At 38.5% G+C, this 23,599-nt stretch overlaps 1 protein-coding gene across 12 annotated transcripts in view; it reads left to right on the forward strand.

Annotated features, from left to right (window-relative positions):
- arvcfb (ARVCF delta catenin family member b) overlaps positions 1-23,599 on the forward strand; it is a 303,746-nt gene that overhangs the window by 262,394 nt on the left and 17,753 nt on the right. For all 12 annotated transcript variants that reach the window (XM_072587755.1, XM_072587754.1, XM_072587759.1 and 9 more), the window contains 2 exons: positions 17,597-17,724; positions 21,617-21,767. In XM_072587755.1, coding sequence (XP_072443856.1) covers positions 17,597-17,724; positions 21,617-21,767 — 279 coding nt within the window. The remainder of the gene's footprint in view (positions 1-17,596; positions 17,725-21,616; positions 21,768-23,599) is intronic.

Below are 23,599 nucleotides of genomic sequence, written 5' to 3' on the forward strand. Positions count from 1 at the left end.
GGCTTACAGGAGAGACGTCACAGAGGAGGGGAATCAGCATGGACCTGCTTCTTTGGGTCCAGCAGCTTCACAATTAACTGACAGTTTTACGTGTACAGCCAGACTGCTAAAACCAAGCCAAACCAGAGAAAAGCTGAGGTGGGAGAACTGGCCACTCCCTTTTCATTATAGTGTTTTTGTGTAAAACTTGAAAGCCTTTTGCTGGAGGCAATATCTGATTGCAGCAAACAAACTGGCCCTAAAATCCTTCAAACCTAGACTTTTCAGAACTGCTGCTTTTACGGCACCTCTAGGGAAAAAAATAATCCAAGGACAGCATAACCTTGATGAAAGGAGCAGCATTGTCACACATGGCTCTTATGAGGCATGAACGTTATTTGCCTCATGTCATTCCAAGCCTGGATTTTGTTTAGGTCCTGCTGCATTTGGACACAGACTGCTTCTGCATTCAAGGAGTCATGAATGGTGCTGAATGATGTGTGGTCGTCAGTCAAGATACCCAGTTCTGATCTTAATGGTGGAGAGAAGAGCATTCATGCAATAGTTGAATATAGTTTGTTTAATACATTGCATTATGCTAAGGAGCTCCCACAGGCATAGTAAGCAGCTGAGACAACTCACTTCCAACAACTGTAGCCATCTTCCTTTGTGTGAGATACCACTCCAGCCAGTAGAAGATGATTCCCTTGTTCTCATTGACTCCAGTTTTACTAAGGCTTCTTGACACTATACATGGTTAATGTCGCCTGAAAATCCAGGTCAGTCAGGTTCAACTCTTCAGTCACAAAAACCGAAATTACTGAAAAAACTCAGCAAGTCTGGCAGCATCTGAGGAGAGTTAACATTTTGAGTCTAGTGACACCCCTTCAGAACTCTTGTCTGATGTTTGAAAGAGGTTGTAATGAGGTCAGAAGCGGAGTTGCCTTGGTGGATTCCAAACAGTGTCAGTAAGCAGGTTATTCTTTTGCAGTGCTGTCACATTGCACTCAGTGATTCCTAACTTAGACTTAATGACTGAGTTTGGATTGATAGGATAGTAATTTATAGGTTGGTTTTGTCCTGATTTTTAACCACAGGAAGTTACCAGCGATTTCTCAAAATTGTTTGTTTCATCAGCCATTTCTTGGTATGTGAAGTGAATCAAATTGGTTGAAGATTGGGCATCTTTGATGCTGAAGATCTAAAGCTGGGGAATATCTCATTAGCAAGACTAGCGTGACTTAAAAGAAACTATGGCAATGAGATTATTCGATGAAAAGAATAATTCATTTAATTTTCAGAGTATTGAAGGACTTCAAATGTGTATTTGAGGTCCTTCCAGGTAGGTAAATTGAAATGGATGAATAGCCTCTTTAAATCTTTATATCGTATTTGGTATCATTGTTAGATAATGCAAGTCTTATTCTAGGAGTTGAGTGGAGCTTAGCTTGACAATTTAATGCAATATAGGAAGAAATGCTGCTTTGTGAATAAGCATCTTGTAGGCTAACATGTTCACACCATGTTTCTGTTGTTCACTGTTCAAATGGCAGCAAGTTCTGACCAGTGTTGATAGCTGGTACAGATTGATTAATTTGTCTTTTAGTAGACACCTACCCTTCTGAAGTTGCCTGCTGTGTTCACCTACATAATGACAAGGACGATACTTTTAATTAACTGTGAAGCACTTTAAATGGCCTGAACCTTTGTAGGGTGTTATGTAAATCTAAGTTCTCTCCTTTTGAGCACCTTCCACACCAGAGAACATATAATTGGCACTTACTGTGGCTGGATTCAATTAAAATATGAAGTAATTATCAAATGAAATTAATCTTATAGACGTACACAAGACTTCATTAACTCTCACAGCTTGACAGTTCTGAATCGTGGAACCAAGAAATTCAAGATTACCCTGTTATTAAACTGGAAAGGGTACAGAAAGGATTTACAAGGATGTTACAGAGACTGGAGGGTTTGAGTTCAAAGGAGAGGCTGGATTGGCTATACTTTTTTCCCGAGAGAATAACAGGCTGGGGGGTGAACTTTATAGAGTTTTATAAAATCATCAAGGGCGTAGATAAGGTGAATTAGCTACAGTCTTTTTCCAAAAGTTGGGTAGTTCAAAATTAGAGCGCATAGGTTTAAGGTGATAAGGGCACAATATAAAAGGAACCTACGGGACAACATTTTCACACAGATGGTGGTGTATATATGGGATGAGTTGCCACAGGAAGTGGTTGAGGCTGGTACAGTTACAACTTTTTAAAAGACATTTGGGCAGGTACATGAATAGGAAAGGTTTAAAGGGAGATAGGCAAGATGCAGCCGAACGGGGATAGTTCAATTTAGGAAATCTGATCAGCAAAGACGAGTTAGACAGAAAGGGTCTGTTTCTGTGTTGTATGACACTATGACTTGTGGTGATTTTAGAGAAATTTGTATCAACATTAAAGCCCTCAAACCTATAAACAAACCTTTTAAATTCTTTAAGATAATCCATATTTGTGGAAAGACAACAGCAGTTCTGATGCAACTTACCTGAAAGACCCAAGTTGTTGATCTGCTGGGGACACATTTATGTCAGGATCCAGAATCCACAATAAAAGTACTATCTGAGGCTTAGATTCCACCAGAAGTCCCATTGAATGTATCTTCCAAGGATACTTCTAATTTAAATTTGTGCAGGAAATTACGGAATAATGCAAATAGAGAGGCATGCATTTAATTGTATTTATTCATTATAGAACATCACAATTCAATTGGCTTGGCCTGAATGAAGTAAGTTGAAACTCCAATAATTACATGAACAGACTTGAATTTGATTTACCGAAGAAACTCATTGGCATCTGTTTTTAATCATAATTAGTCTATCATTTTATAGTTATTTCATTTCTGATGTAATATGACTGGCAGACTGAAGCAAGGGAAAGGATAGAAAGAAAAGGGTAACACAAGTCCTTTCTGATTATGTTGGTCCACAGCTCTGTGTGGTTGTATGGCTTAAATCAATTGCTGGTAACTTTTTTAAGGTGTTGAATTATTGCTTTTGAAGACAGTCAGTGTTCTATAGGAATTTAAACCATATAATGACTAATGGAAGTGCTGAATTTGGCATTTAAAAAATTCAGCTCTAGGATGATAGAATGAACATTATGCAGTTTTTAAAAAAATACTCATTATGCTGTCTTTTAAATCAGCTAATGCCTCCATTTGAAAATTTCAAGCAAATATGTTATGAATTTGATTGCAAATATTGCAGTATAATTTTGAGATCCCTGGGGTTGTGCATTGCAGAGCTTTTGCTTAAGGGAAGATCTCAATACATAGGCTGATTATATCAGTTCTTTGGGCTAAAGTTGTTAGTGTTGGAGTTTGGCTTCAAGGCAAGGAATTTAACATTAGTGTGTAAGTTGGACTTCCAGATTCTAGCTATTATCTCATCTTATTTTACATGAGTTGTTACCTCTCAAAATGGAAAGGAATCTTGTGCTGTTTCTATTCCAATCTTAATTATAACTTCTCAGATTGATAAGAATTCACAAATGTCAATTCAATCTCCTCAGTGAAGCGTGGTCACATCTATATTGGGCCCTTTTAAGTGTAACTGTCACATCTGAAGTGATTGTGCTAATTGGCTTTTCTCTTCTTTCATAGTCTCTGTATTGCTGCTCTTATTGTGCAGTAAAAGCATTAGATGTAGCAATTCTGTTCAAGCACATGTTGTGATTTAAACCACTCCTTGTATCAGAGACAAGGGGTCATTGAAGTGTGGCTAGCAATCTCGGTTTTAAGCCTGAAGTTGATCTGTTGTTGGATATCTGCTTTACCAGAAAAATCCAGAAAGATTTGTACTTTTAAAATAAGGCCACAAGGAGACACGTTGGAAGTGATGCAGAAAATGTAAGTGCAGTGGAGTACTTCACAGGAAAGTTCGGAATTTGAACAAATTGACTTCAAACTAATAGAAGAAAAATTTGGAAATATCAGGTGATCTTCAGCAGCAGTTATTGCAGTACTGTGAGATCACTTAGTGTATTAGGGATGAAGATATTTGAATCATTTGAGAAAATAGATTGGCCTCAATATGGGAGGGGTGCAGTTGACCAGGAGAAATGAAAATGTGTATTTGATGTCCTTCCAGGTAGGTAAACTGAAATGGATGAATAGCCTCCCCACTGCTGCTTGTATGATATTGTTAACATTGTCACTAATTTTATGGTTCTGTCCTGAAGTAGATCAATCTTGGTCATTATTAAAAGTTCTCATCAGAACTTTAATAAACATTATTCTCAAAAGCTATGCTGATTCCTCAGCACTACTATTTTCTCAAAATAATTCCAATAAATTTGTGAAACATGACCTGTTGCTTGCAAGATAATGGTTCATACCCCCTCCCAGTATTTGTGATATTTAGGTAAGAGAGAGGTTGTGGAATGTTGCTAAGGTTTTATTTTCTTGCTCCAGTCTTTGTTTTTGACTATTCAAATTAGATTTACCATCATCCACAATGCTAATACACCATATCTGTTGAGTTCTTGTACATTAATCAAAAGCAAGCTAATGTACCTCAGTCTAAGGTTTTTGTTTCTTATTTTCATGGTTTTGTGCTTGTCTCCTCTCTCTGAAGCCAAAGTTAATAGCCTTTCATATGTGCATTCCAGTTCTTTTCTTTCTAACCCTTCTCATGAGCCTCAACTTAAATAGGTGACTCTGTACTTCATTCTATTTGAATACTTTTTAATTTTTGCAAATAATAAATCTTGGTACTTTTTAACTTGCTTACTCAGCCATTGTAATTCAGCTCAGAGAGGTTTTGCTTTTCTCATTGAGAGCAACGTAGTTAATTTCCACATTCCAAACTGAAATATAAGCTTGAAACAGTTCCACATTGGTCTTAATTCTGTATCCTTTTCAACTTAAATTTCCTTGAAGCCTTTGAAATAGCCACATGGTTTATTATTCTGCACTCTTGTCACACGCTATTTTTGACCTTCGCTTTTGTTAGTTATTAAATCTGATTTTCTAAAATGTGCGAAAACCTAAGCATACAAGTATTTCGAGCCATTAATTGGTTTCAAAGTCAGTTTTTCCCTTTCCCCTCCAACGACCAACAAAAAAACTGAGTATACTTAGAATCCCCTGACTCTTATTTCTTTCCTGCAACCAGAAACTGCCTGCTGTCCTTTTTGACAGCATCACCTTATTCTGTAGCTACCACATTATATGCTTCTATCCAAACTATAAAAGAAGGCATCCGATACCTCTGATTTGATTTATTATTCACATGTACCGAGATACAGTGAAAAGTGTTGTTTTGTGTGCTATCCAGACAAATCATATCTTACATAAGTATAATCAGGGTAATAGAACAGAATGCCTTTTACAGCTACAAAATGCAGAGAAACATAGACTTTAATATGAGAGATCTGTTCATAACTCTAATAACGGGAAGAAACTTCTCAAATCTGTTGATACCTGTTTTTAAACTTCTATATCTTCTTCCTGATGAAAGAAAGTATAACTGGGGCGGGAGTGTTCTTTCAACATGTTGGCCGATTTCTTGATGCAGTGGGTAGTATAGACTGGAAGGAAGGCTGATTTTGCTTGATGGACTCTTGTGTTCACAACTGTCTAATGTCTTGTGGTCTTGGGTAGACAGGTTGATGAAAGGTTTTTGCCCGAAATGTTTATTTTCTGGCTTCTCAGATGCTGCCTGAACTGCTGTGCTTTTCCAGCACCACTCTAATCCAGAATCTGGTTTCCAGCATCTGCAGTCATTGTTTTTACCTAGACAGGTTGCTATACTAAGCTATACAGACAGGATGCTTTCTGTGGTGCACCCATAAAAATTGGTATGAGTTATTGTGGACAATCCAAATTTCCCTCGCCTTCTGAAGAAGCAGAGATGCTGGTGTGCTTTCTTGACTGTAGCTGCTTTTCAAAATTTTAATTATAGACTCCATTATACAACTTAGAAACAGACTCTTTGGCCCATATCCCCCTCAACCCTTCCTATTCATGTACCCATCATGATGCCTTTTAAATGTTGTAATAGTACCTGCCTCCACCAGCCATCTGGCAGTTCATTCCATACATGCACCACCCTCTGTGTGGAAACAGTTGCCCCTCAAATCTCGTTTAAATCTTTAACTTCTCACCTATGTCCTCTAGTTTTGTACTCCCCTTTCCTTGGAAAAAGACATTGTCTGTTCACCTTATCTGTGCCCCTCATGATTCCACTAACCTGTGAGGTTCTCATTCAGCCTCTGACGCTCCAAGGTAAAAAGCCCCAGCCTTTTCAATCTCTCTCTACAGCTAACACCCTTCAATCCCAGCAACATTCTTGTAAATCTTTTCTGAACCCTTTTGAAGTTTAAAAACATCTTTCCTATAGCAGGGAGTCTAGGAGTCTTCACTGTGGGCAATACTGGCAAATTTCTCTCCCTTGTTGCCAATGAAAAGGCGTAGCCCTTGAAGAGTGCAGTCTGTGCTGTTAAGGCACATGTAAATAGAGGCCAGCTTTTTCCCAGGGTGAAAGATTCAATAACGAGAGGTCATGCTTTCTTGGTGAGAGGTGGAAAGTTTAAGGGGGATACATGCGGCAAGTACTTCACACAGAGGTTAGTGGGCATTTGGAACGCATTGCCAGCAGAGGTGGTAGAGGCAGGCACGGTAGATTCGTTTAAGATGCGTCTGGACAGATGCATGAGTAGGTGGGGAGCAGAGGGATACAAGTACTTAGAAATTGACCGACCAGTTTAGACAGTACATTTGGATCGGCTCAGGCTTGGAGGGCCGAAGGACCTGTTCCTGGGCTGTAAATTTTGTTCTTTGTTCTAAAGTGCTGTTTGATGTGGAGTTCTAGGACTCTGGCTCAACAATAATGAAATAGGGCAATATTTGGCGAAGTCGACAGGGTTGGAACCAGTCTTGGGGGTTAGCTTTCCCAAGCACTGCCACTTTTACTTCCCAATTGCTCATATCTGTTTCTTTGACAATCCATTATATGAACTCCAAGATTCATGTGCCTTGGGGGTGATGGAAACTGTTTGGAATACAACCCACTTGCTAGAATGCCCAGTGGATCCTTGGTCACATCGCTAAACACAGCTCAGCTGAGTTTCTGGCCGATCACTACTGCGAGGAATATTGATATGGATCCCCTATGACACTACCATTAAATGTTGAAGAGTGATGATGGAGGGTCTCTTTTTGGTACTTGTCATTGTCTACCTTTTTTATGGCGTTTTTTAAGTTGATTGTTAATTGCTGCATCAATTCTGGATTTTGTTTAATTCTTGCTGCAAATGGGTGTGGTCTGATTCATTGCCTGAGGAAACGTGAATGGAGCCAAAGACCATCCAATGATTTTGTCTGTCTGATAATTTTATTTCAGTGATGTTGGGGTTGAGTAATTTCTTACCAGATTAAAATAATTTTTGGATAGCTCTTTGCAAATGCTCCTGGCTTCAGTATGAAAGTCTTTCAATCATAATTGTAGTCTTTTGCATTGACATCCTGTTTCTCCAAACATTTCCTCCTGCCTTTTTATGAGCAGCAGCAATTATTTACCTGTCTTTACAGTAATTATCTTCACCTAAATCTGTATTGAGTGAATCCAATTCATACCTAATTTTCAGAAGTTCAAAATTCATGGTTACTTCCCAACATTTCATTTCTAGATAATTATTTTATGGTTTTCATCAGTGGCATCCAATTAGATGAAATTGCTAGTTAAGGTAGCAATTGAAGATGATTTTCAAATTGACAAAGTTTTGTAGGTTGCTGCTGTGTGGAGGGGAAAAAAGAAATCAATTTCTCAACAGTTTGTATTCATGTAAATTGTTACTGGTGAACAGACTGGAAAAGTTAGGACTTCAAAATTACCTAACCTCCCATTCAGAGTGCCTGAAATAAAATAACTCCATTCTGGAAAGTCATGTGTGTTTTTTTTTATCTTTTCCCCCCACGTTGCCGCCTTTAAAATGCAACGTGGCATATCATGTAATGAAACAAGCTTTTAATTTTATTTACTTTTAAACTCTTTTGTGGGAACCCTGGGTTTCAGGTCATTTATTGCTCATCTCTCATTACTAAACCTGAGCTGGCTTGTTAGACAATTTCAGAGGGTAGACAGTCGTCATATTACAAAGAGTCTGAAATCTCGTGCAAGCCAGGCCATATGAAGATGGCAGATTACCTTCCCTAAAAGTAAACCAGATTTTTTTTCTTTCTTTACCAATAACAGTTTCATGTTCACAGTTGCTGAGATGAGCTTTCAATTCCATAATTAATTAATTGAATTCAAATTCCATCAGTTGTCTCGGTGAGATTTGGACCCATGCACTGAGTGTTGGCCTATGTCTCTGGATTACTAGAACAGGGGCATTGCTATTGTCCCATTATCCTCTGTTCTTGCAGGTGGAAACAATAACATGAAGAGGTCCATGTGATAGTCTTGATTAGAGTTGTGTTGAGATATTCTCAGTCTTAGCTGAGTTCTCTGAGGGTAAAGGAAGAATAACCATGTTGTTTGATATCCATTGTCTGCACTTGTCTCGGTTGGATGTTGAACAGATAATTTGTCCACGTTGGCCTGTCATTGACGTTTTGCTGAACAGAACATCACAAAGATCTGATTTGAATGTGCCTTTTTTTCAGGAGAGAGTGAGTTTTTCAGTTTCACATGTCCCTAATTATAAAAACAAAACTTGCAACTCCATAGTTTCTAACAGCACTAAATGGCATTTAGTAACCATTTTTCTTCAGATAGTTATTGTTGATTCTAAATGTTTTCAATATGGAAAGGCCATTTGTGGTTATAGAGCCTTGCAACAGCAACTGAAGATCTGAAGTTAAATCATAATTAATTTGTCTTCTGTCACTGAGTAAGCCTTTCAGAAATTCTTTACTTGTAATATAAAAGAAGCTGAATCAATGACAGAAATATTCTGAGAGCTATGCCAACGATTCTTTGCTTTGCGATTTGAAGTGGCTTTCATACTTCAGTAGGCTCCTTTCTTCTCGTGCAGCTATTTATACAAGATAAGCAATGTTGGAGAACTGATTATTGATACTGTCATGGTAACTACCCAAGGATTCCAGTGTGAATGTGCAATGAATGTGAGAATTTAGAAACTTTTCCGGTCTCCCTTCTGATTCCAATCTTAACTGTGGTGGGTAGGAGTGAGAAAATGCATTGCAGTTTACACGTTTTGACATTTTTAGGGTTTATTTTCTGTTTACTGAGTCCAGCTGTGGACTGTGTGTTTTTATATTTGCAAACTCCACATTTTCATTATTCCTTTTGTCTGGAAATGTTTAGTGAAGTTGTACCTATGAAGGTGGTCACAACTTAATAATATTTCAGCATTGTGATATGGATTAGCACAACTCATTTAATTTAAGATTGCCGTATTTGCTTTTCATGCAGTAGGACAGACCTGTCTAAAGCAATAATGAGGTGAGTATCTCCGTTGTTACATGATTACTTTCTATAATTTAATATCTGGCCATTCACTATCGACAGGAGTTGAGACAGAAATATGCTGACCTGTGATTTAGTGTTGTGACATCATAATCATTCTTGCAACCCAGAGATACACTAAATAGTGCTAATTTTCAGCTTCTACCTTCTTATTAGACTTGAGCTTGATTGTGCACAGGATATTCATGCAGACTTCTGAGTGGACAAGTGCCTGCAAAGAGAAAACTCAGTAGATAAAAACATATATTTTGATAACTACATATTCTCAAAATGGGGAAAAAAAATCCTTCATATGATTCCTGCTGATTTCACTTCAATCATAAAGCAGTTGCACAGTGACAACTGTCTCCTAGGCAAGTATTATTTGCTTTTCCATATTAATGCAACAGCCACATCATTTCAAATCATGTGCTGACTTTCTATTTATCTGAGAAATTGTTGAGATATTTGACAATTATGTAATATTCTTGGCTTAAGACCAAATCTGAAACACTGTTGCTTCCTTGGGATTTTTTGACAGTATTAATAATGCTGAGAAGAGTGCTTTAACAAAATCACAGCAGGAACATAACAGCAATTTTGAAACTAAGCTGCAATTTCATTAAGCCAGCCTTGGGGAGTTGGATTATAATCTAGTTTATTCATAAAATAACTTGATGCAGTCTTATCTTGATGTATGATTTTTTAACTGTTGATTATTTTGTGAATTTGCTATCATAATGAGAGTAAACCAAAGCCTTATCCACAGAGACCACAGTACTCTTGAAAGACAGGAGTTTGCCCTGTGTCTTGGACCGATACTTATACTTCATCCAAAATCACTAAAAAGATCAGGTTGTCCTTGCCTTTTTTGAGAGAGAGATTTCTGGGTGTAATTTGGTCGTTGAGGCGCTTCAAAATGTACTCCATTAGTTGTGAAATGTTTATGATATCTTGAGGTCATAGATGCTACAGAAATGCTAGTTTGTAAATTTTTTAGGAATAAAACATTAAAATTTCCATCCTGCCACCAAAAGTATATTGGCAAAAGCATAAGTGATATTGACTTCTCTAAAACCAGTTTAAAGTAGAACAGTGTTTTGAGCAAGTTCCCATATGTTATCAGTAACAGATGCTATAATATGTTTCCTATACTTGTCTTAAGACTATGATTTTAAAAGAAAAGTACCTTAATAGTCAATTCTATTGATATGGCTCACCCCCAGTACATATGGCTGAGTCAGCACAAATATAGTTAGCTTAATAATGAACATTTACTGATGGAATTACCACGTTCCAGGATCTCTTGAGTCAACAACACTGCCCTGCTAGAGCCCTGAGAGCCAGCAGAGGGGTGGACATTGTTCAGTCATTTCTCCTGACTAGCATATGTTGTTCAGATCTCACTAGTGCAAAGGAGTGTGCTGAGGATCTAGGCTTGCTGAATATGCTTTTTGCTTGCTCAATCAGGTTTCTGTTCTTCCACATCATCTTCCTCAGCTTAGATGTTACAGCTGTAGCTTTTGAAATTAATGTTTTGATTTCAGCATCAAGTGACAAATTACTAATGATTGAGACCCAGATGTCCTAGAACTGATGGAAAGCTGGCCCACCAGAGATCCAAGACAAAAGAACACCACATTCTCATCAGAGCTTCTCTATACAAATGAAGCTGCATAACAAGAAAGTACATGGAAAGACTCAACCCTGTAAGGAGTTTGTTTTGACTGTCACCATCAGGAAGAGACATATAATCGTCATGGTTCAGGATGTTGCCATACTGCCATGAAGCAGCATTGACAATGTGACACTGAAGATTGGTAATAAGTACACATCTAAGCTCTGCAAGTGTTATCAATCTGTCACATAATGCTGAAACAACATGTTTACCAGTATTCCGGCTGATACTACCTGAGATTCTCTGGAGCTTGCCACCATTGTAATACAATAAGCAGGATGCAATTCCCTATTTATCTAAAAGTTTATTTTTCTGAAAGAGTGCTTTTTCATTTTAATGTTGTTTTCAGTTCCAAAACTATGGTAAACTTTGGATGCTGTCTTTCCTGCCACTGCAGGGGTAACACTCACTGCACATGAAATCGCGGTGGCTGTGATGTCACTGCCAGTGATGCCACAGGTAACAAGCTGCATCAGAGAACTATGACATTAAACTTAATTTTAATGCAGAAGACAAGATTTATCTATTTCAGGTCAAAGTTTTGTTTATTGTAGTGTTCGCATTTTGTGTATAGTAACAAGTGGGGCTATGAGGAGGTTATCCAACAGAATGTGCAAATGGGCAATGAGTGTTGAATAGACAATGGGTGAATTCCTCAGCAGCACTGTGCAAGCACCTCAAGACCAAGAATGCCAACTTCCTGGTTGCATAATAGCAGGGGATAGTGACCTTTAGAGAGAATAAAAATGTCCATTAGTGCATTTAAGTAATATTGGCCACCATGTGAATTGAGAACATAGAATAGCCTATTATATTCTGATGTAAAAGCCACAGACTAATTACTTCCTGTAATTATTTTTGTTCAAATCTTATTCAGGAACTAATGTAAACCTTTGGATTCCTTGTTAATATCTTAAATAGTTCAACTCTGTGCACCATAAGAGAGCTTTTTCTGACAATGGAAGCAGGAAACTATTACCAGATAAGGGGTACTTCTAGTTTACATTGTGCTTTTTATCAAGACAGCAGTAACTCCAATATTAAACATTTTTAATGTAGGAAATGCACCAACATACTTTAGATAAGAGGATAAATGGAAAAGGTGTAACACGAATATAGAAGGTGCAACAAAAAACTTGGTTGACAAGGCATATTTCAAGCAGGATCTTAAAGGAGAAGAAATAAATTCTAAGGCAGAATTCTTCAGAAAGAAAAGGCTTAAGTCACCGGTCTAATAATTTTGCACCTTTTAAGAGACCAGGAACCACAGTAAGTCAGTGTGGGAATAATGCAAGATAGAATGCAGGCAGCCAAATGACGGACAAGTTGCATTTTAGAAAGTGAAGAATGGTTGGCCAGCCAAAAAAACATTGAAGCAATGAGTCAGGAGGTAACAAAATGGATGTTTCAGCAGGAGATGGACAATACTGGGAAAATTTTAGTTGAAATTCAGATTGATGATCTTCAAGATGATTAGGTTATGAACAGTCTAATTGAGGTTGTGTGAGGGCCATGTCTTTTTCTTATTGGATTTTTAAAAAACTGAAATGAGGAAGAACCTTTATTTTTAGAAAAATCGTGTTTGGAAGTATGGCTACAGTTTGGCAAAGCAAGTAATCTGAAACTAATGCCAACCATCACATAACATAGAGATGCCAGTGTTGGACTAGGGTGGACAAAGTCAGAAGTCGCATGACACCAGGTTATGATCCAACAAGTTTATTTAAAATCACAAGCTTTCAGAGCACTTTTCTCTTTTGTCAGGTGACATTGTTTGAACAAGCAATAACTGAAATTTGAGTTGCAGATGATTTGGAGCCAAGGGAGATGAAGCTTTTCTTGACAATAAGAAGGAGGAGCGGTCTCTCTCTTTTCTCTTGGGCCAAAATTCACTAAATCCAACAAAAAACAGTTTATTTTTCCAGCAACAGTTGCTGTAAGCTGTGACTTCTAATTGATAACTCCAAGGCTACTTCAGTTAATCTGCAACCTTGTGTCTCAACAATTGGTGGAAGCTTCCAGAGAAAGGTGACTGAAGCAATGTGTTGGCTGGCAGAAGAGTCGTAAGGAATATCTCAACAACATCCGGGAACAAAGACAATTGAACTGTCTTTCCAGTTTTTCCTCTGTCCATAATCAATTACTCTTTCTGCAGTGTGTGACAGTCTGTGTGTAGCAAGGAGTTTAAGGAGATGGCAATTTTGATTATTATATGCTGACAGTTTATAACTGTTTACTTATAGTTCGTGTCTAATCATTTGTAATAGTTAGTGATTGTTCAGTACAGAGACCTAGTATGTTTTCTGTCAATCTGGGCCTAATAGCCCAAATTGGGGGAAATTGGGGAATTTTGCATTCTGAAAGTATGTTGCTGGAAAAGCGCAGCAGGTCAGGCAACATCCAAGGAGCAGGAGAATTGACGTTTCGGGCATGAGCCCTTCTTCAGGAATGAGGAAAGTGTGCCCAGCAGGCTAAGATAAAAGGTAGGGAGAAGGGACTTGGGGGAGGGGCGTTGGAAATGCGATAGGTGGAAGGAGGTTAAGGTGAGGGTGATAGGCCGGAGTGGGGATGGGGGCAGGGAGGTCAGAAAGAAGATTGCAGATTAGGAAGGTGGTGCTTAGTTCGAGGGTTGGGACTGAGACAAGGTGGGGGGAGGGGAAATGAGGAAACTGGAGAAATCTGAGTTCATTCCTTATGGTTGGAAGGTTCCTAGGCAGATGAGGCGTTCTTCCTCCAGCCGCCGTGTTGCTATGGTCTGGCGATGGAGGAGTCCAAGGACCTGCATGTCCTTGGTGGAGTGGGAGGGCGAGTTGAAGTGTTGAGCCACGGGGTGGTTGGGTTGGTTGGTGTGGGTGTCCCAGAGGTGTTCTCTGAAACGTTCCGCAAGTAGGCGGCCTGTCTCCCCAATAGAGAGGAGGCCACATCGGGTACAGCGGATGCAGTAAATGATGTGTGTGGAGGTGCAGGTGAATTTGTGGCGGATATGGAAGGATCCCTTGGGGCCTTGGAGGGAAGTAAGGGGGGAGGTGTGGGTGCAAGTTTTGCATTTCTTGCGGTTGCAGGGGAAGGTGCCAGGAGTGGAGGTTGGGTTGGTGGGGGGTGTGGACCTGACGAGGGAGTCACGGAGGGAGTGGTCTCTTTGAAACGCTGATAGGGGAGGGCAGGGAAATGTATCCTTGGTGGTGGGGTCCTTGTGGAGGTGGCGGAAATGATGACGGATGATACGATGTATATGAAGGTTGGTGGGGTGGTAGGTGAGGACCAGTGGGGTTCTGTCCTGGTAAATGACCCCTCTTTGCTGTGAATGAGTACAATTTATCAAAAAACGGTATTGCTATATCACGTGAACACAATTATAGAAGGTGAATTAGATGGACCATGTGTATTTGACTTCCAGCAATTAATGTGTTCCTATTGCATAAATCAATCCACCTACTGCAATTTATTTAATATGGAAATGGGCAGAACCTCCCTAAGGAGTTGAACAAAATGCTTTTCTGTGGATTGCTGACATCTTAAACTCTAAGATGTGATGTGGAAGAAATGACTTCAAGCAAGGTAATAAATTGGTATTCATTCACATTTAAGTTTACCCTGCTGCTCTTTGGCATTTCAAGACACACATTGAAGGTTAAAGATTACAGCTCAGTGTACTCTTCTCAAGTCCTATTACAAGCAGGTTTTAGACAGGCTTCAAAACTAGCAGAAATTTGAGTCCTTGTTGAAAAGTGTTTGGCAAGCACTGAGCAAAGATTATCGTCAATGATTATTCCAGCTGCTATTCCTCCCAAGTACTTGTTCATCTTCCTGTTGGCTTTAGACATAGAGAGGCGAATGTTTGCTATTGAAGTCCCCGCTAAGTGTGCTTGTATTCTTTTCAGACTCCTACAACTGCCATTTTCTGATCATTGAGGTTCAGGAATAACTGTTATCCTGCTGGGTTCAACAATCTGCAGTGTCAGTAGTCTTGTGTTTCACTTAACAGCATGTACTTAGTGGCGCCTTGAGCCTGATAAATATTAGACTGCAAATGACACTGAAATGTCCTACCTAGGAAAGAAAATCTAGAGTTTTGCACATAAGCAAGCCAAGTAAACTTAATGAAATCAAGATACTGTTAATGCTGGAAATGTGAAGCAAACACAGCATGCCAGAGCAACTCAGCAGTTTTGACAGCATCTGTGGAGAGAGGCTTAACTCAATATTGTGGTTGCGTTATATTCCAACAGCTGACCACCTTTTGTCATCTAGCCACTCACATTTTGCACAGTTTTGTCATGTTATAGTGCTGTGATATATGATGGATTGATAGGGGAGGAGGTATCATAGTGGTCATGTAACTCAACTAGTTATCCAGAGGGCCAAGCTAATCCTCTGGGGACATGGACTTTGATGGAATATAAATTTAGTATGTAAATCTGGAATTGGAAGTTAGTTTAATGGTGACCATGAAACCGTTGATGATTGTTGTAAAAGCACATCTGGTTCACTACTGTCCTTTAGGGAATGAAACTTCAAACCTGTAGCAATGTGGTTGATTCTTTAATGTCTTCTGAAATGTCCCAGCAAACTGCTTAGTTGTACTATGTGCGAATGCAATGTGAGTATCAACTTCAAAGAAGGTTGACATTTGGACACCTTGAATTCTCCACTGATCATGAGGAGATCATAAGAGATTTGAAGCAATAACATTTTTGTCCTTACAGTGAATAAGTAACAAATATTGTCAATTAGAGTAATTGTGCTTGATTTTGTTGGGATCCTTCGTAGAATCATACCATATTACAGCATAGAATGGAACCCTTTAACCATTGTGCTTAAGCCAGCTCTCTAAAAGAGCACTGAACTTAATTCCACTTCCCTGGCCTTTATTTGTAAAAGTTTTAGCTTATTTTTTGGAAAAAAAAATATTTTGGGTCAACTTCTATGCCTGCTTCTGGGAAGCCATTTCTTATTTAACTCTACATTTTTGCGGTAAATTTCTGCTGAACACTCATTTCATTCTTTTGGCAATGATGTTAAATTTATGTTTAGTTTTACTAATACAAACCAGTGAACTTTTTTTCCCATTTTACATGAACAAAACATCTTCATTTTAAATGGCTCACAGATTTCCACATGTTCTACTTTAATGAAAGCAAATGATAATGGATTTAGCATTGCATCCTTTCTGTTGTATTCTGTCTATCACTGTAACGTGTAGGAATTCCTGAGTTTGAAGGGTTGGTCCATTTGAGCCCCTAAGTTTTTTTGATCCTCTGCTTTTTATTTTTTTCATGTTAAACACATTTGTCTCATTCCTCAACTTTGCAAAAGACAGCAAATTTTATGCAACATCCATCTGCCTGCTTTATTAGCTTGTTTATCCTTCTGAATTTGTTTATCGTCATCTTTACATTTAAGTATTTGCTGAAGGAAGTTGTGTTTACTTACAATCTGCCTAATGGAGCAATGGAGAGGAGCAATTGCAATACTTTTTGCTGAAGAAGAGCATGGTTACGTTCATATAAGTTTTTTAAAATTGCAATCACCACAACTTTTGTCCCTCAAGGAACTTAGTATAAGTTAGTCTGACATGATTTGGCTTTCCCAAATTATACTTGGCTGTATTTTAACTAATCTGTGCTTTCCAGTTGATTCATTTTTTAACTTGTATTACAGCTTATTGAAACATATTTGCTCCTTACAGCTGAATTATACATTTGAACAACAATAAGTTGGCCATCTTCCAGACCTATGAAAGAACTTTCAAACTTTTGAATACATAGAAGCTAGTCAGGGGCACTGTTCTCCCTTAGACTTCACTTCTTGGGTGTATGATGTTCGGACCCAGATGCCTTTTCCACGGAATTGTTTTTCCAGTTTGACTTTCTTATCTACAATTTGCTTAATTGGTGCAACTCCTCTTATAGTCTTCAATCCCCTTCACTGCATTCCATTCTTAAAGACTGAAACAGAATACTCATTTGATATTTCTGCTATTCCTTCATGTGATTTGCTGTTTATTCATTTACAAAAGGCTTTGCTGTCTCTCTTTATCACCTCCCAGCTTTTCTACCCACCATTTTGTTCTGTTCTAGTATGTTTCTTCTTCATATTTTCTATGTATCACTGCAGTTTCTTCTGTCCTGATAACTCAAAATTTATTAAATGTCACTTATCCCAAGTATCACATCGACTTATTCCATTTTTCATCGAAGGAATGCCAGCTGAATTAATTTCATCTCTCCAAATATCTTATAACCAAGAATTTTCAGCTCCTTGTAATGACGTAGGCAAAGCCACAAGTTCATGCTATTTATTATACCCCATCCCACCAGTTGTAACTTGTACTTCCTGCTCATTAATTTTGTTCACAATTTGTTTTGAGCTTCATATGTACGTGAAACTCAGACCTACATCTGTTTTCTTACAGTGAGAATGATGGTGAATTAAGTATGTGCGAGGATTAAGTGTCATTCATATCTTCTCAGGCTATGAGCTCCTCTACCAGCCCGAGGTGGTTCGACTCTACTTGTCCTTGCTCACAGAAAGTCGAAATTACAACACGTTGGAGGCAGCAGCAGGTGCTCTCCAGAACCTAAGTGCTGGGCAGTGGACGGTGAGTGCAGTAATACGTGTAAGGCTGCAATTTTTATTAACAATTTTGTATGGAAATTCCCTATAATGACCCTTCTTGCTTCACACTGCCTCCAAACTGTAAACTCTTCTGTCGAGGCATCAGACTTGCATCAGTTTTTTAGTTGACAATGAGGATTTTGCAGTCGAAATTTCTGACTAGCCACAACAATGGTTGAGAATATTATTTGTCACATGCACAACTTTTAGTTTAAAAAAGGAAGTGCCATTCCATATATTGGTCAGTATGGGAATATTTGATAACACCTTCAAAACACATGGTTTCTACTGCCTAGAAGGACAAGGGCAGCAGATACATGGGCACACTGCCACTGCAAATCCCACTCTAAGCCATAAATCATACTAACCTGGAATTATATCGCCATTTCTTCATTGTCTCTGGGTCAACATCTTGGAACTTTCTTCCTAAAATTCTATGCGTGTCCCAACAGACCAAAGACTACTGCAACAGCCCAAGAAGACAGCTCAGCAGCATCGTCTTCAGGTAGTTGGAGATGACAATAAAATACTGGCCAGCCCAACAACACCCACATTCCATGAAGAATTTTAAACATCTTAAACATATGAACTTGGAGCAGGACTAGGCAAACTGGTAATGTCACTGGATGTGTAATCCAGTTAAATGTTCACTGGGTATGAGTTTGAATCCCACCATGGCAGAGATTGAAGCAGGAGTTTCATTAGAAATCTGGAGTACAAAGGTAACCCACGGCACCCATATTATCACTGTTTCAAAACCCCAGCTGGGTCACTAATGTCCTTTTAAGGAAGGAAATCTACTCTCTTTATCTGATGTAGCCTACATGTGACTGCAGACTCTGTGCAATTAGTGATTGGTAATAGACACTGGCCTAGCTAACAGTGTCCACGTCCTATGAACTTATAACATCTGATCTGCCATTCAGTATAATCATGGCTAATCTGATTATGGCCTCAACCCCAACTCCCCTTTTGGTTCTCTTGTTAGTCAAGAATGTATCCACTTCTGTCTTAAAAATGTTCAATGAGCCTGACTACTTGGTCTATTGTGAAATGGTTTCCAATGACACTCAACCCTCAGGGAAAAATAATTGTTCATGTTTCTGTCTTAAAGGGATAATCCATTGTTTTAAACTGTGTCCCTTAGTCTTCATCTTCCACAAAGAGATTGGCTTCTTTAGCATCCATCCTGTCAATTCTTCTCCAGATCTTGTATGTCTGAAATAGCTCACAAATTAACCTAAAAGCAGAACAAATGTAATGTAGAATTACATACTGACAGTTCTCAAAGGAAATCCATTCTGTTTTATTTCCGAATACAACGTCAGATTCATTAAATTGCAAGTGGTGCCCTGAGTTCTGTTGTCACAGTCAGTGCTCAAATCAGTGTCATTGAAACACCATGGCGAAAAACTGCCCAACTCTTGTAAAAATAATGTAAAACAACAAACTAACTGAACTTATCTAAGCTTGAGCAATGAAGTAACAACATTCAGAAGTTCAGTTTCTTATGCCATATAATGTGGTTTAAATGTTAGATTACAAACATATTAACATTTATAAGAACGCTTCTTTTGAGATCTAGAGTGCCTTGGTTGGTCAGTGTGCCATCCAATTTGGTACCGCACCATCAAAAAGGTCCCAAATTTGGTCCCTTGAGCTCAGCTATAGTAGTGCTAGATGTTTGACACTTGGTTTTGGGACTGTTGGATTACCAATCACTGTTCCTTCTCAGTCGCAACAAAAATGAAATGGACTCAATTCTGGCAACCCACATGATCAAGGAGCCTTGAGATGTGCAGTGCTGGTCTACAGGGGAAGTAAAATAGCTGAAAGTAAGGCGAGGGAAGGGAAGATACCATTGGCAAATGCATTGAACACCAAAGTAACTCATTACCGTTAAGATAGAAGGATGTGATAACACTAAAGATTATAATGAAGAAAACTTTGGATCTTTGCCACATTCCAAAGATTTCAATTTTTGACCAAACTCCTCATAGAATCTGAATGGGCTGACAGTGACCAGTGTCTGAAACAACATTGGTCAAGAACACTTTCTTTTTGATAAAAAGTGAAGAATAATGGTGTGAGGTGGCTGTGTGTACAGTTAGAACATTTTAAAACACTTGGCTAAGTATATGAATATGAAAGGTTTGGAGAGAATTGGGCCAGTTTGGGATTGTATTTGGCATGGACTCGTTGAACCAAACGTCTATGTTCGTGCTGTATGACTCTGATTCTGAAATTGTTGAAGCTGTGCATTTTTCATCAGTTGATGTAGCTCTGCAAAGCCAGGGAAGCTGAAGAGTTCCAAGATGCAGTCTGTGTTAATTCACGCAGGTTCCCTGTGAAACTCAGCAAATCATTCTGACTTGCCAGGGTTTCAGGAACTCCATAAAGCACTTCATATTCCAGCGAACTTATGCTGTAAAACTGAGCCATGAATGTTCGGCTTCTAAACAAATTGTAACTTGTTCACAACCATATGCTTTTATTATACAGCTGCTGAGCCCATTCTGGAGACATTGTTTGCCTGCTTACCTGCTCTAAGGCACAGTCACTTGTAAGAGCTTTTGTGCATCTGCTGGGGGGGGGGGTTGTTGGGTCCAGCAATTGGAAGACAAGTTGATTTGTATAGTTCCTTTTTCAAAAATAACTTTTAGTCCTGGTCAGTTGTTGTATTGATTTGAAAGCAGAATATACATTATCGTGGAGAAGGGAGGAAAGGAGTAAAACTTATACACATAAATGTATGCAAATGCAGAAACCTTTAGTTCTAACTTTCTTTAGGCAATACAGATAATAACTAAAGTATTTTGGGATATAGTGTTTAAATATCCACTTGAGAAGTCCAGTCTTAGAAAATTGGTGATTTTTTTAACAATTCAAAATATTACAATGAGTTGAAATTTAGCAAAGGCTGGAGCTTTGAACTTTTTTTAAAGAAGCACATCAGGTCAGCAATATCTGACATAAAGCAATGTCGAAAGGGCCAGCCAAAATGAGGATTAAATAAATCTGATGTTGGAGTTATTGATAAGGTACAAGATTGATGTACACTGCTGATAGGTGAGGTCCCACTTTTTTTTCACTGAAGTACTTGTTTTTAAGGTTTCATTTTTTAAAACTGAAAATGTGTTGCTGGAGTAGCGCAGCAGGTCAGGCAGCATCCAAGGAGCAGGAGAGTTGACATTTTGGGCATGAGCCCTTCTTCAGGAATGAGGAAAGTGTGCCCAGCAGGCTAAGATAAAAGGTTGGGAGGAGGGACTTGGGGAAGGGGCGTTGGAAATGCGATAGGTGGAAGGAGGTCAAGGTGAGGGTGATCGGCCAGAGTGGGGGTGGGGGCGGAGAGGTCAGGAATAAGATTGCAAGTTAGGAAGGTGGTGCTGAGTTCGAGGGATTTGACTGAGACAGGTGTGGGGAGGGGAAATGAGGAAACTGGAGAAATCCTTTCCTCATTCCTGAAGAAGGGCTCATGTCCGAAACGTCGATTCTCCTGCTCCTTGGATGCTGCCTGACCTGCGCTTTTCCAGCAACACATTTTCAGCTCTGATCTCCAGCATCTGCAGTCCTCACTCTCACTTTTTAAAAGGCAAGTGATGATATGGTCATCAAGTTCTAAATTAATTCTTGGTGAATTCCGCATTTAAGGGCAGAAAGATTTTATATCTATTTCTTACTGATCTTTTGAATTTTTACTGTCAGTAAATAATGGAATAGACTCTTATTTTTCATTTTCAAACTTTTAACTCGCAAAGAGAATTCATACTGGTCAAGAGAGAATTGAGTTTCTCTAATTTACAAAATTGCTTCACAATTTCTAAGTGAATTTAGCTTGCACTGATGTGAGTTTGAATTTGGTAATTTAATTGCAGTGGTCCAATTACATTCGTTCAACTGTGCGGAAAGAAAAAGGCCTCCCTATTTTGGTAGAGCTGCTGAGATCAGATTCTGATAAAGTTGTACGAGCTGTGGCAATCGCATTACGAAATCTTTCTGTGGATGGGCGCAATAAGGACCTCATTGGTAAAGTATAGAAGACAAATGTCATATTTGTTGTAAAAACTGTCATCTTGGTTTAAGTTGCCCAATGGCTGCTGATGTAAAGAAACAACTTTCTCACCTTGAAGGCAATCAATGAAATTGTTGTTTTAAACTGCTATTTGAACTTTCTTTTTGAGACTCAGTTTTGTCCATTTTTATTTCATTTAATGAATGGACTGAATTATCATGAAGGACTGAATTTTATGGCAGAAGAAAACTAGCTTGTCCTGTCCTAGGGACCTGTCCTTCATTTGGTGACAAGACAATATGATTAGTGGTTTTGGAAAGTCCTTAGTACATCCTGTTACTCCTCCAACTGAGGGGGAGCAGCAGGAAGAAACCACAAAACCAACTGAACATGACCAGTTGGTTGTAGATTTCTGTGCTTTCTAATGCCATGAAGGAGTTGGTCTTTAGTTATTTGATTTTCTTCAAAGTTAAGAAGCTGCATGCAGTGTGGTGACCAAGTTAGTGTGATCACAATGTTTTTCCCCTCTTGCCTTGCTCCCACCCTTCCCCAAACAAATCTGAATTTGAGACTCTAAGGGTGGTGGTTGAATTGGCTGGAATTCAGTTCCTTGACTTTGGTTTTTGTAGATGTGGGGGGGGATCAGGGAAGATTTGAATGGATACGTACCAGGCTGTCAAACACAATTCCTTTCTTTTTTTTATTTAGATGAACCACTTGAGCAAAACAATTTCATTTTCAATTGGATTCACAATTTGTAATGACTTCAACTTGGCTATTGCAAAGCCACTTGCGAACTGTTACATTTTCCTAAAGCAGATTTAGGTTTATTAAAAATAAGTTCCAAATGAATTTGGTTAGCGTACAAGGTTCTGAAGAAAGGTCAACCTGGTCATTGTAGCATCAGATATCAGACCACTTCTTCAAGTCAACTTAGGGTTCTTCCACATAAAAGGCCCTTAACCTGAGAGGAGCTGTTCTCAAACTGCTTTGTTGTAAATTTTCTATTACCCACACTAAACTCATCCAACCTTGGAAATATGAATCTTATTTAATAAAGCATGATTCACTGTGGAATCGGAATCAGAGTCTGGTTAAGCTCCGTTTTCTTAACTTCATGGACCAACTGTGAACCCTTTCTACTAAATTTTAAGATAGAACTTTTGTACCCCTCAGAGATCATCCTCTAACAATAAGGTATTCATTGAGATCAACTGTATAACATAAATAAGGATACAGTGACAGCAAATACTTCTCTTAAAAGGCAGGGGCCATCTCCTTTCTCTGATATCATTAGATATTCAAGTCAAAATTCAGTAACTACCTTAGTTGTGATCCCTAAGTTATTTTTCTAAGAAAAAAACCTACATCCACTGATTCAGAATAACATAGGGATTGGAATTGACATGAAAGGAATGGAAACAGGCGAGGAATTTGAGGCTTACATGCTTTCAAAAAGATGATGAACACTCTTAACTTTCTTTTAATCTTGAATTATAATTTGTTTATTAAAATGGTACATTTAAGACATGATTAAGAGCATGAAACAGAACAAATTGTAATTGTCTTGAATTTGGAAATTTATGCTTTGGATAAGCTGCAGATTATGAAATATGATTTTGTGAACTTAGGATATTAAAAACCATTAAAATCTCTCAGTTAAATTTTCAGTTCAGCAAAAGATTTGTGTTGTCAATCTCCATAAAGCTTTCCAAGCTAACTTTTTAAAGGTGAAATGTCAGTATAAAGACATTAGACATAACAATGCAGAATAAGGATGCATGTATTGCCAACCGCCAAAGTATACTTGATGAGAAGTATTTGCCTCAATCTTATTAACAATGAA

This window comes from Chiloscyllium punctatum, chromosome 17, assembly GCF_047496795.1.
Source record: "Chiloscyllium punctatum isolate Juve2018m chromosome 17, sChiPun1.3, whole genome shotgun sequence".
Lineage (NCBI taxonomy): Eukaryota > Metazoa > Chordata > Chondrichthyes > Orectolobiformes > Hemiscylliidae > Chiloscyllium > Chiloscyllium punctatum.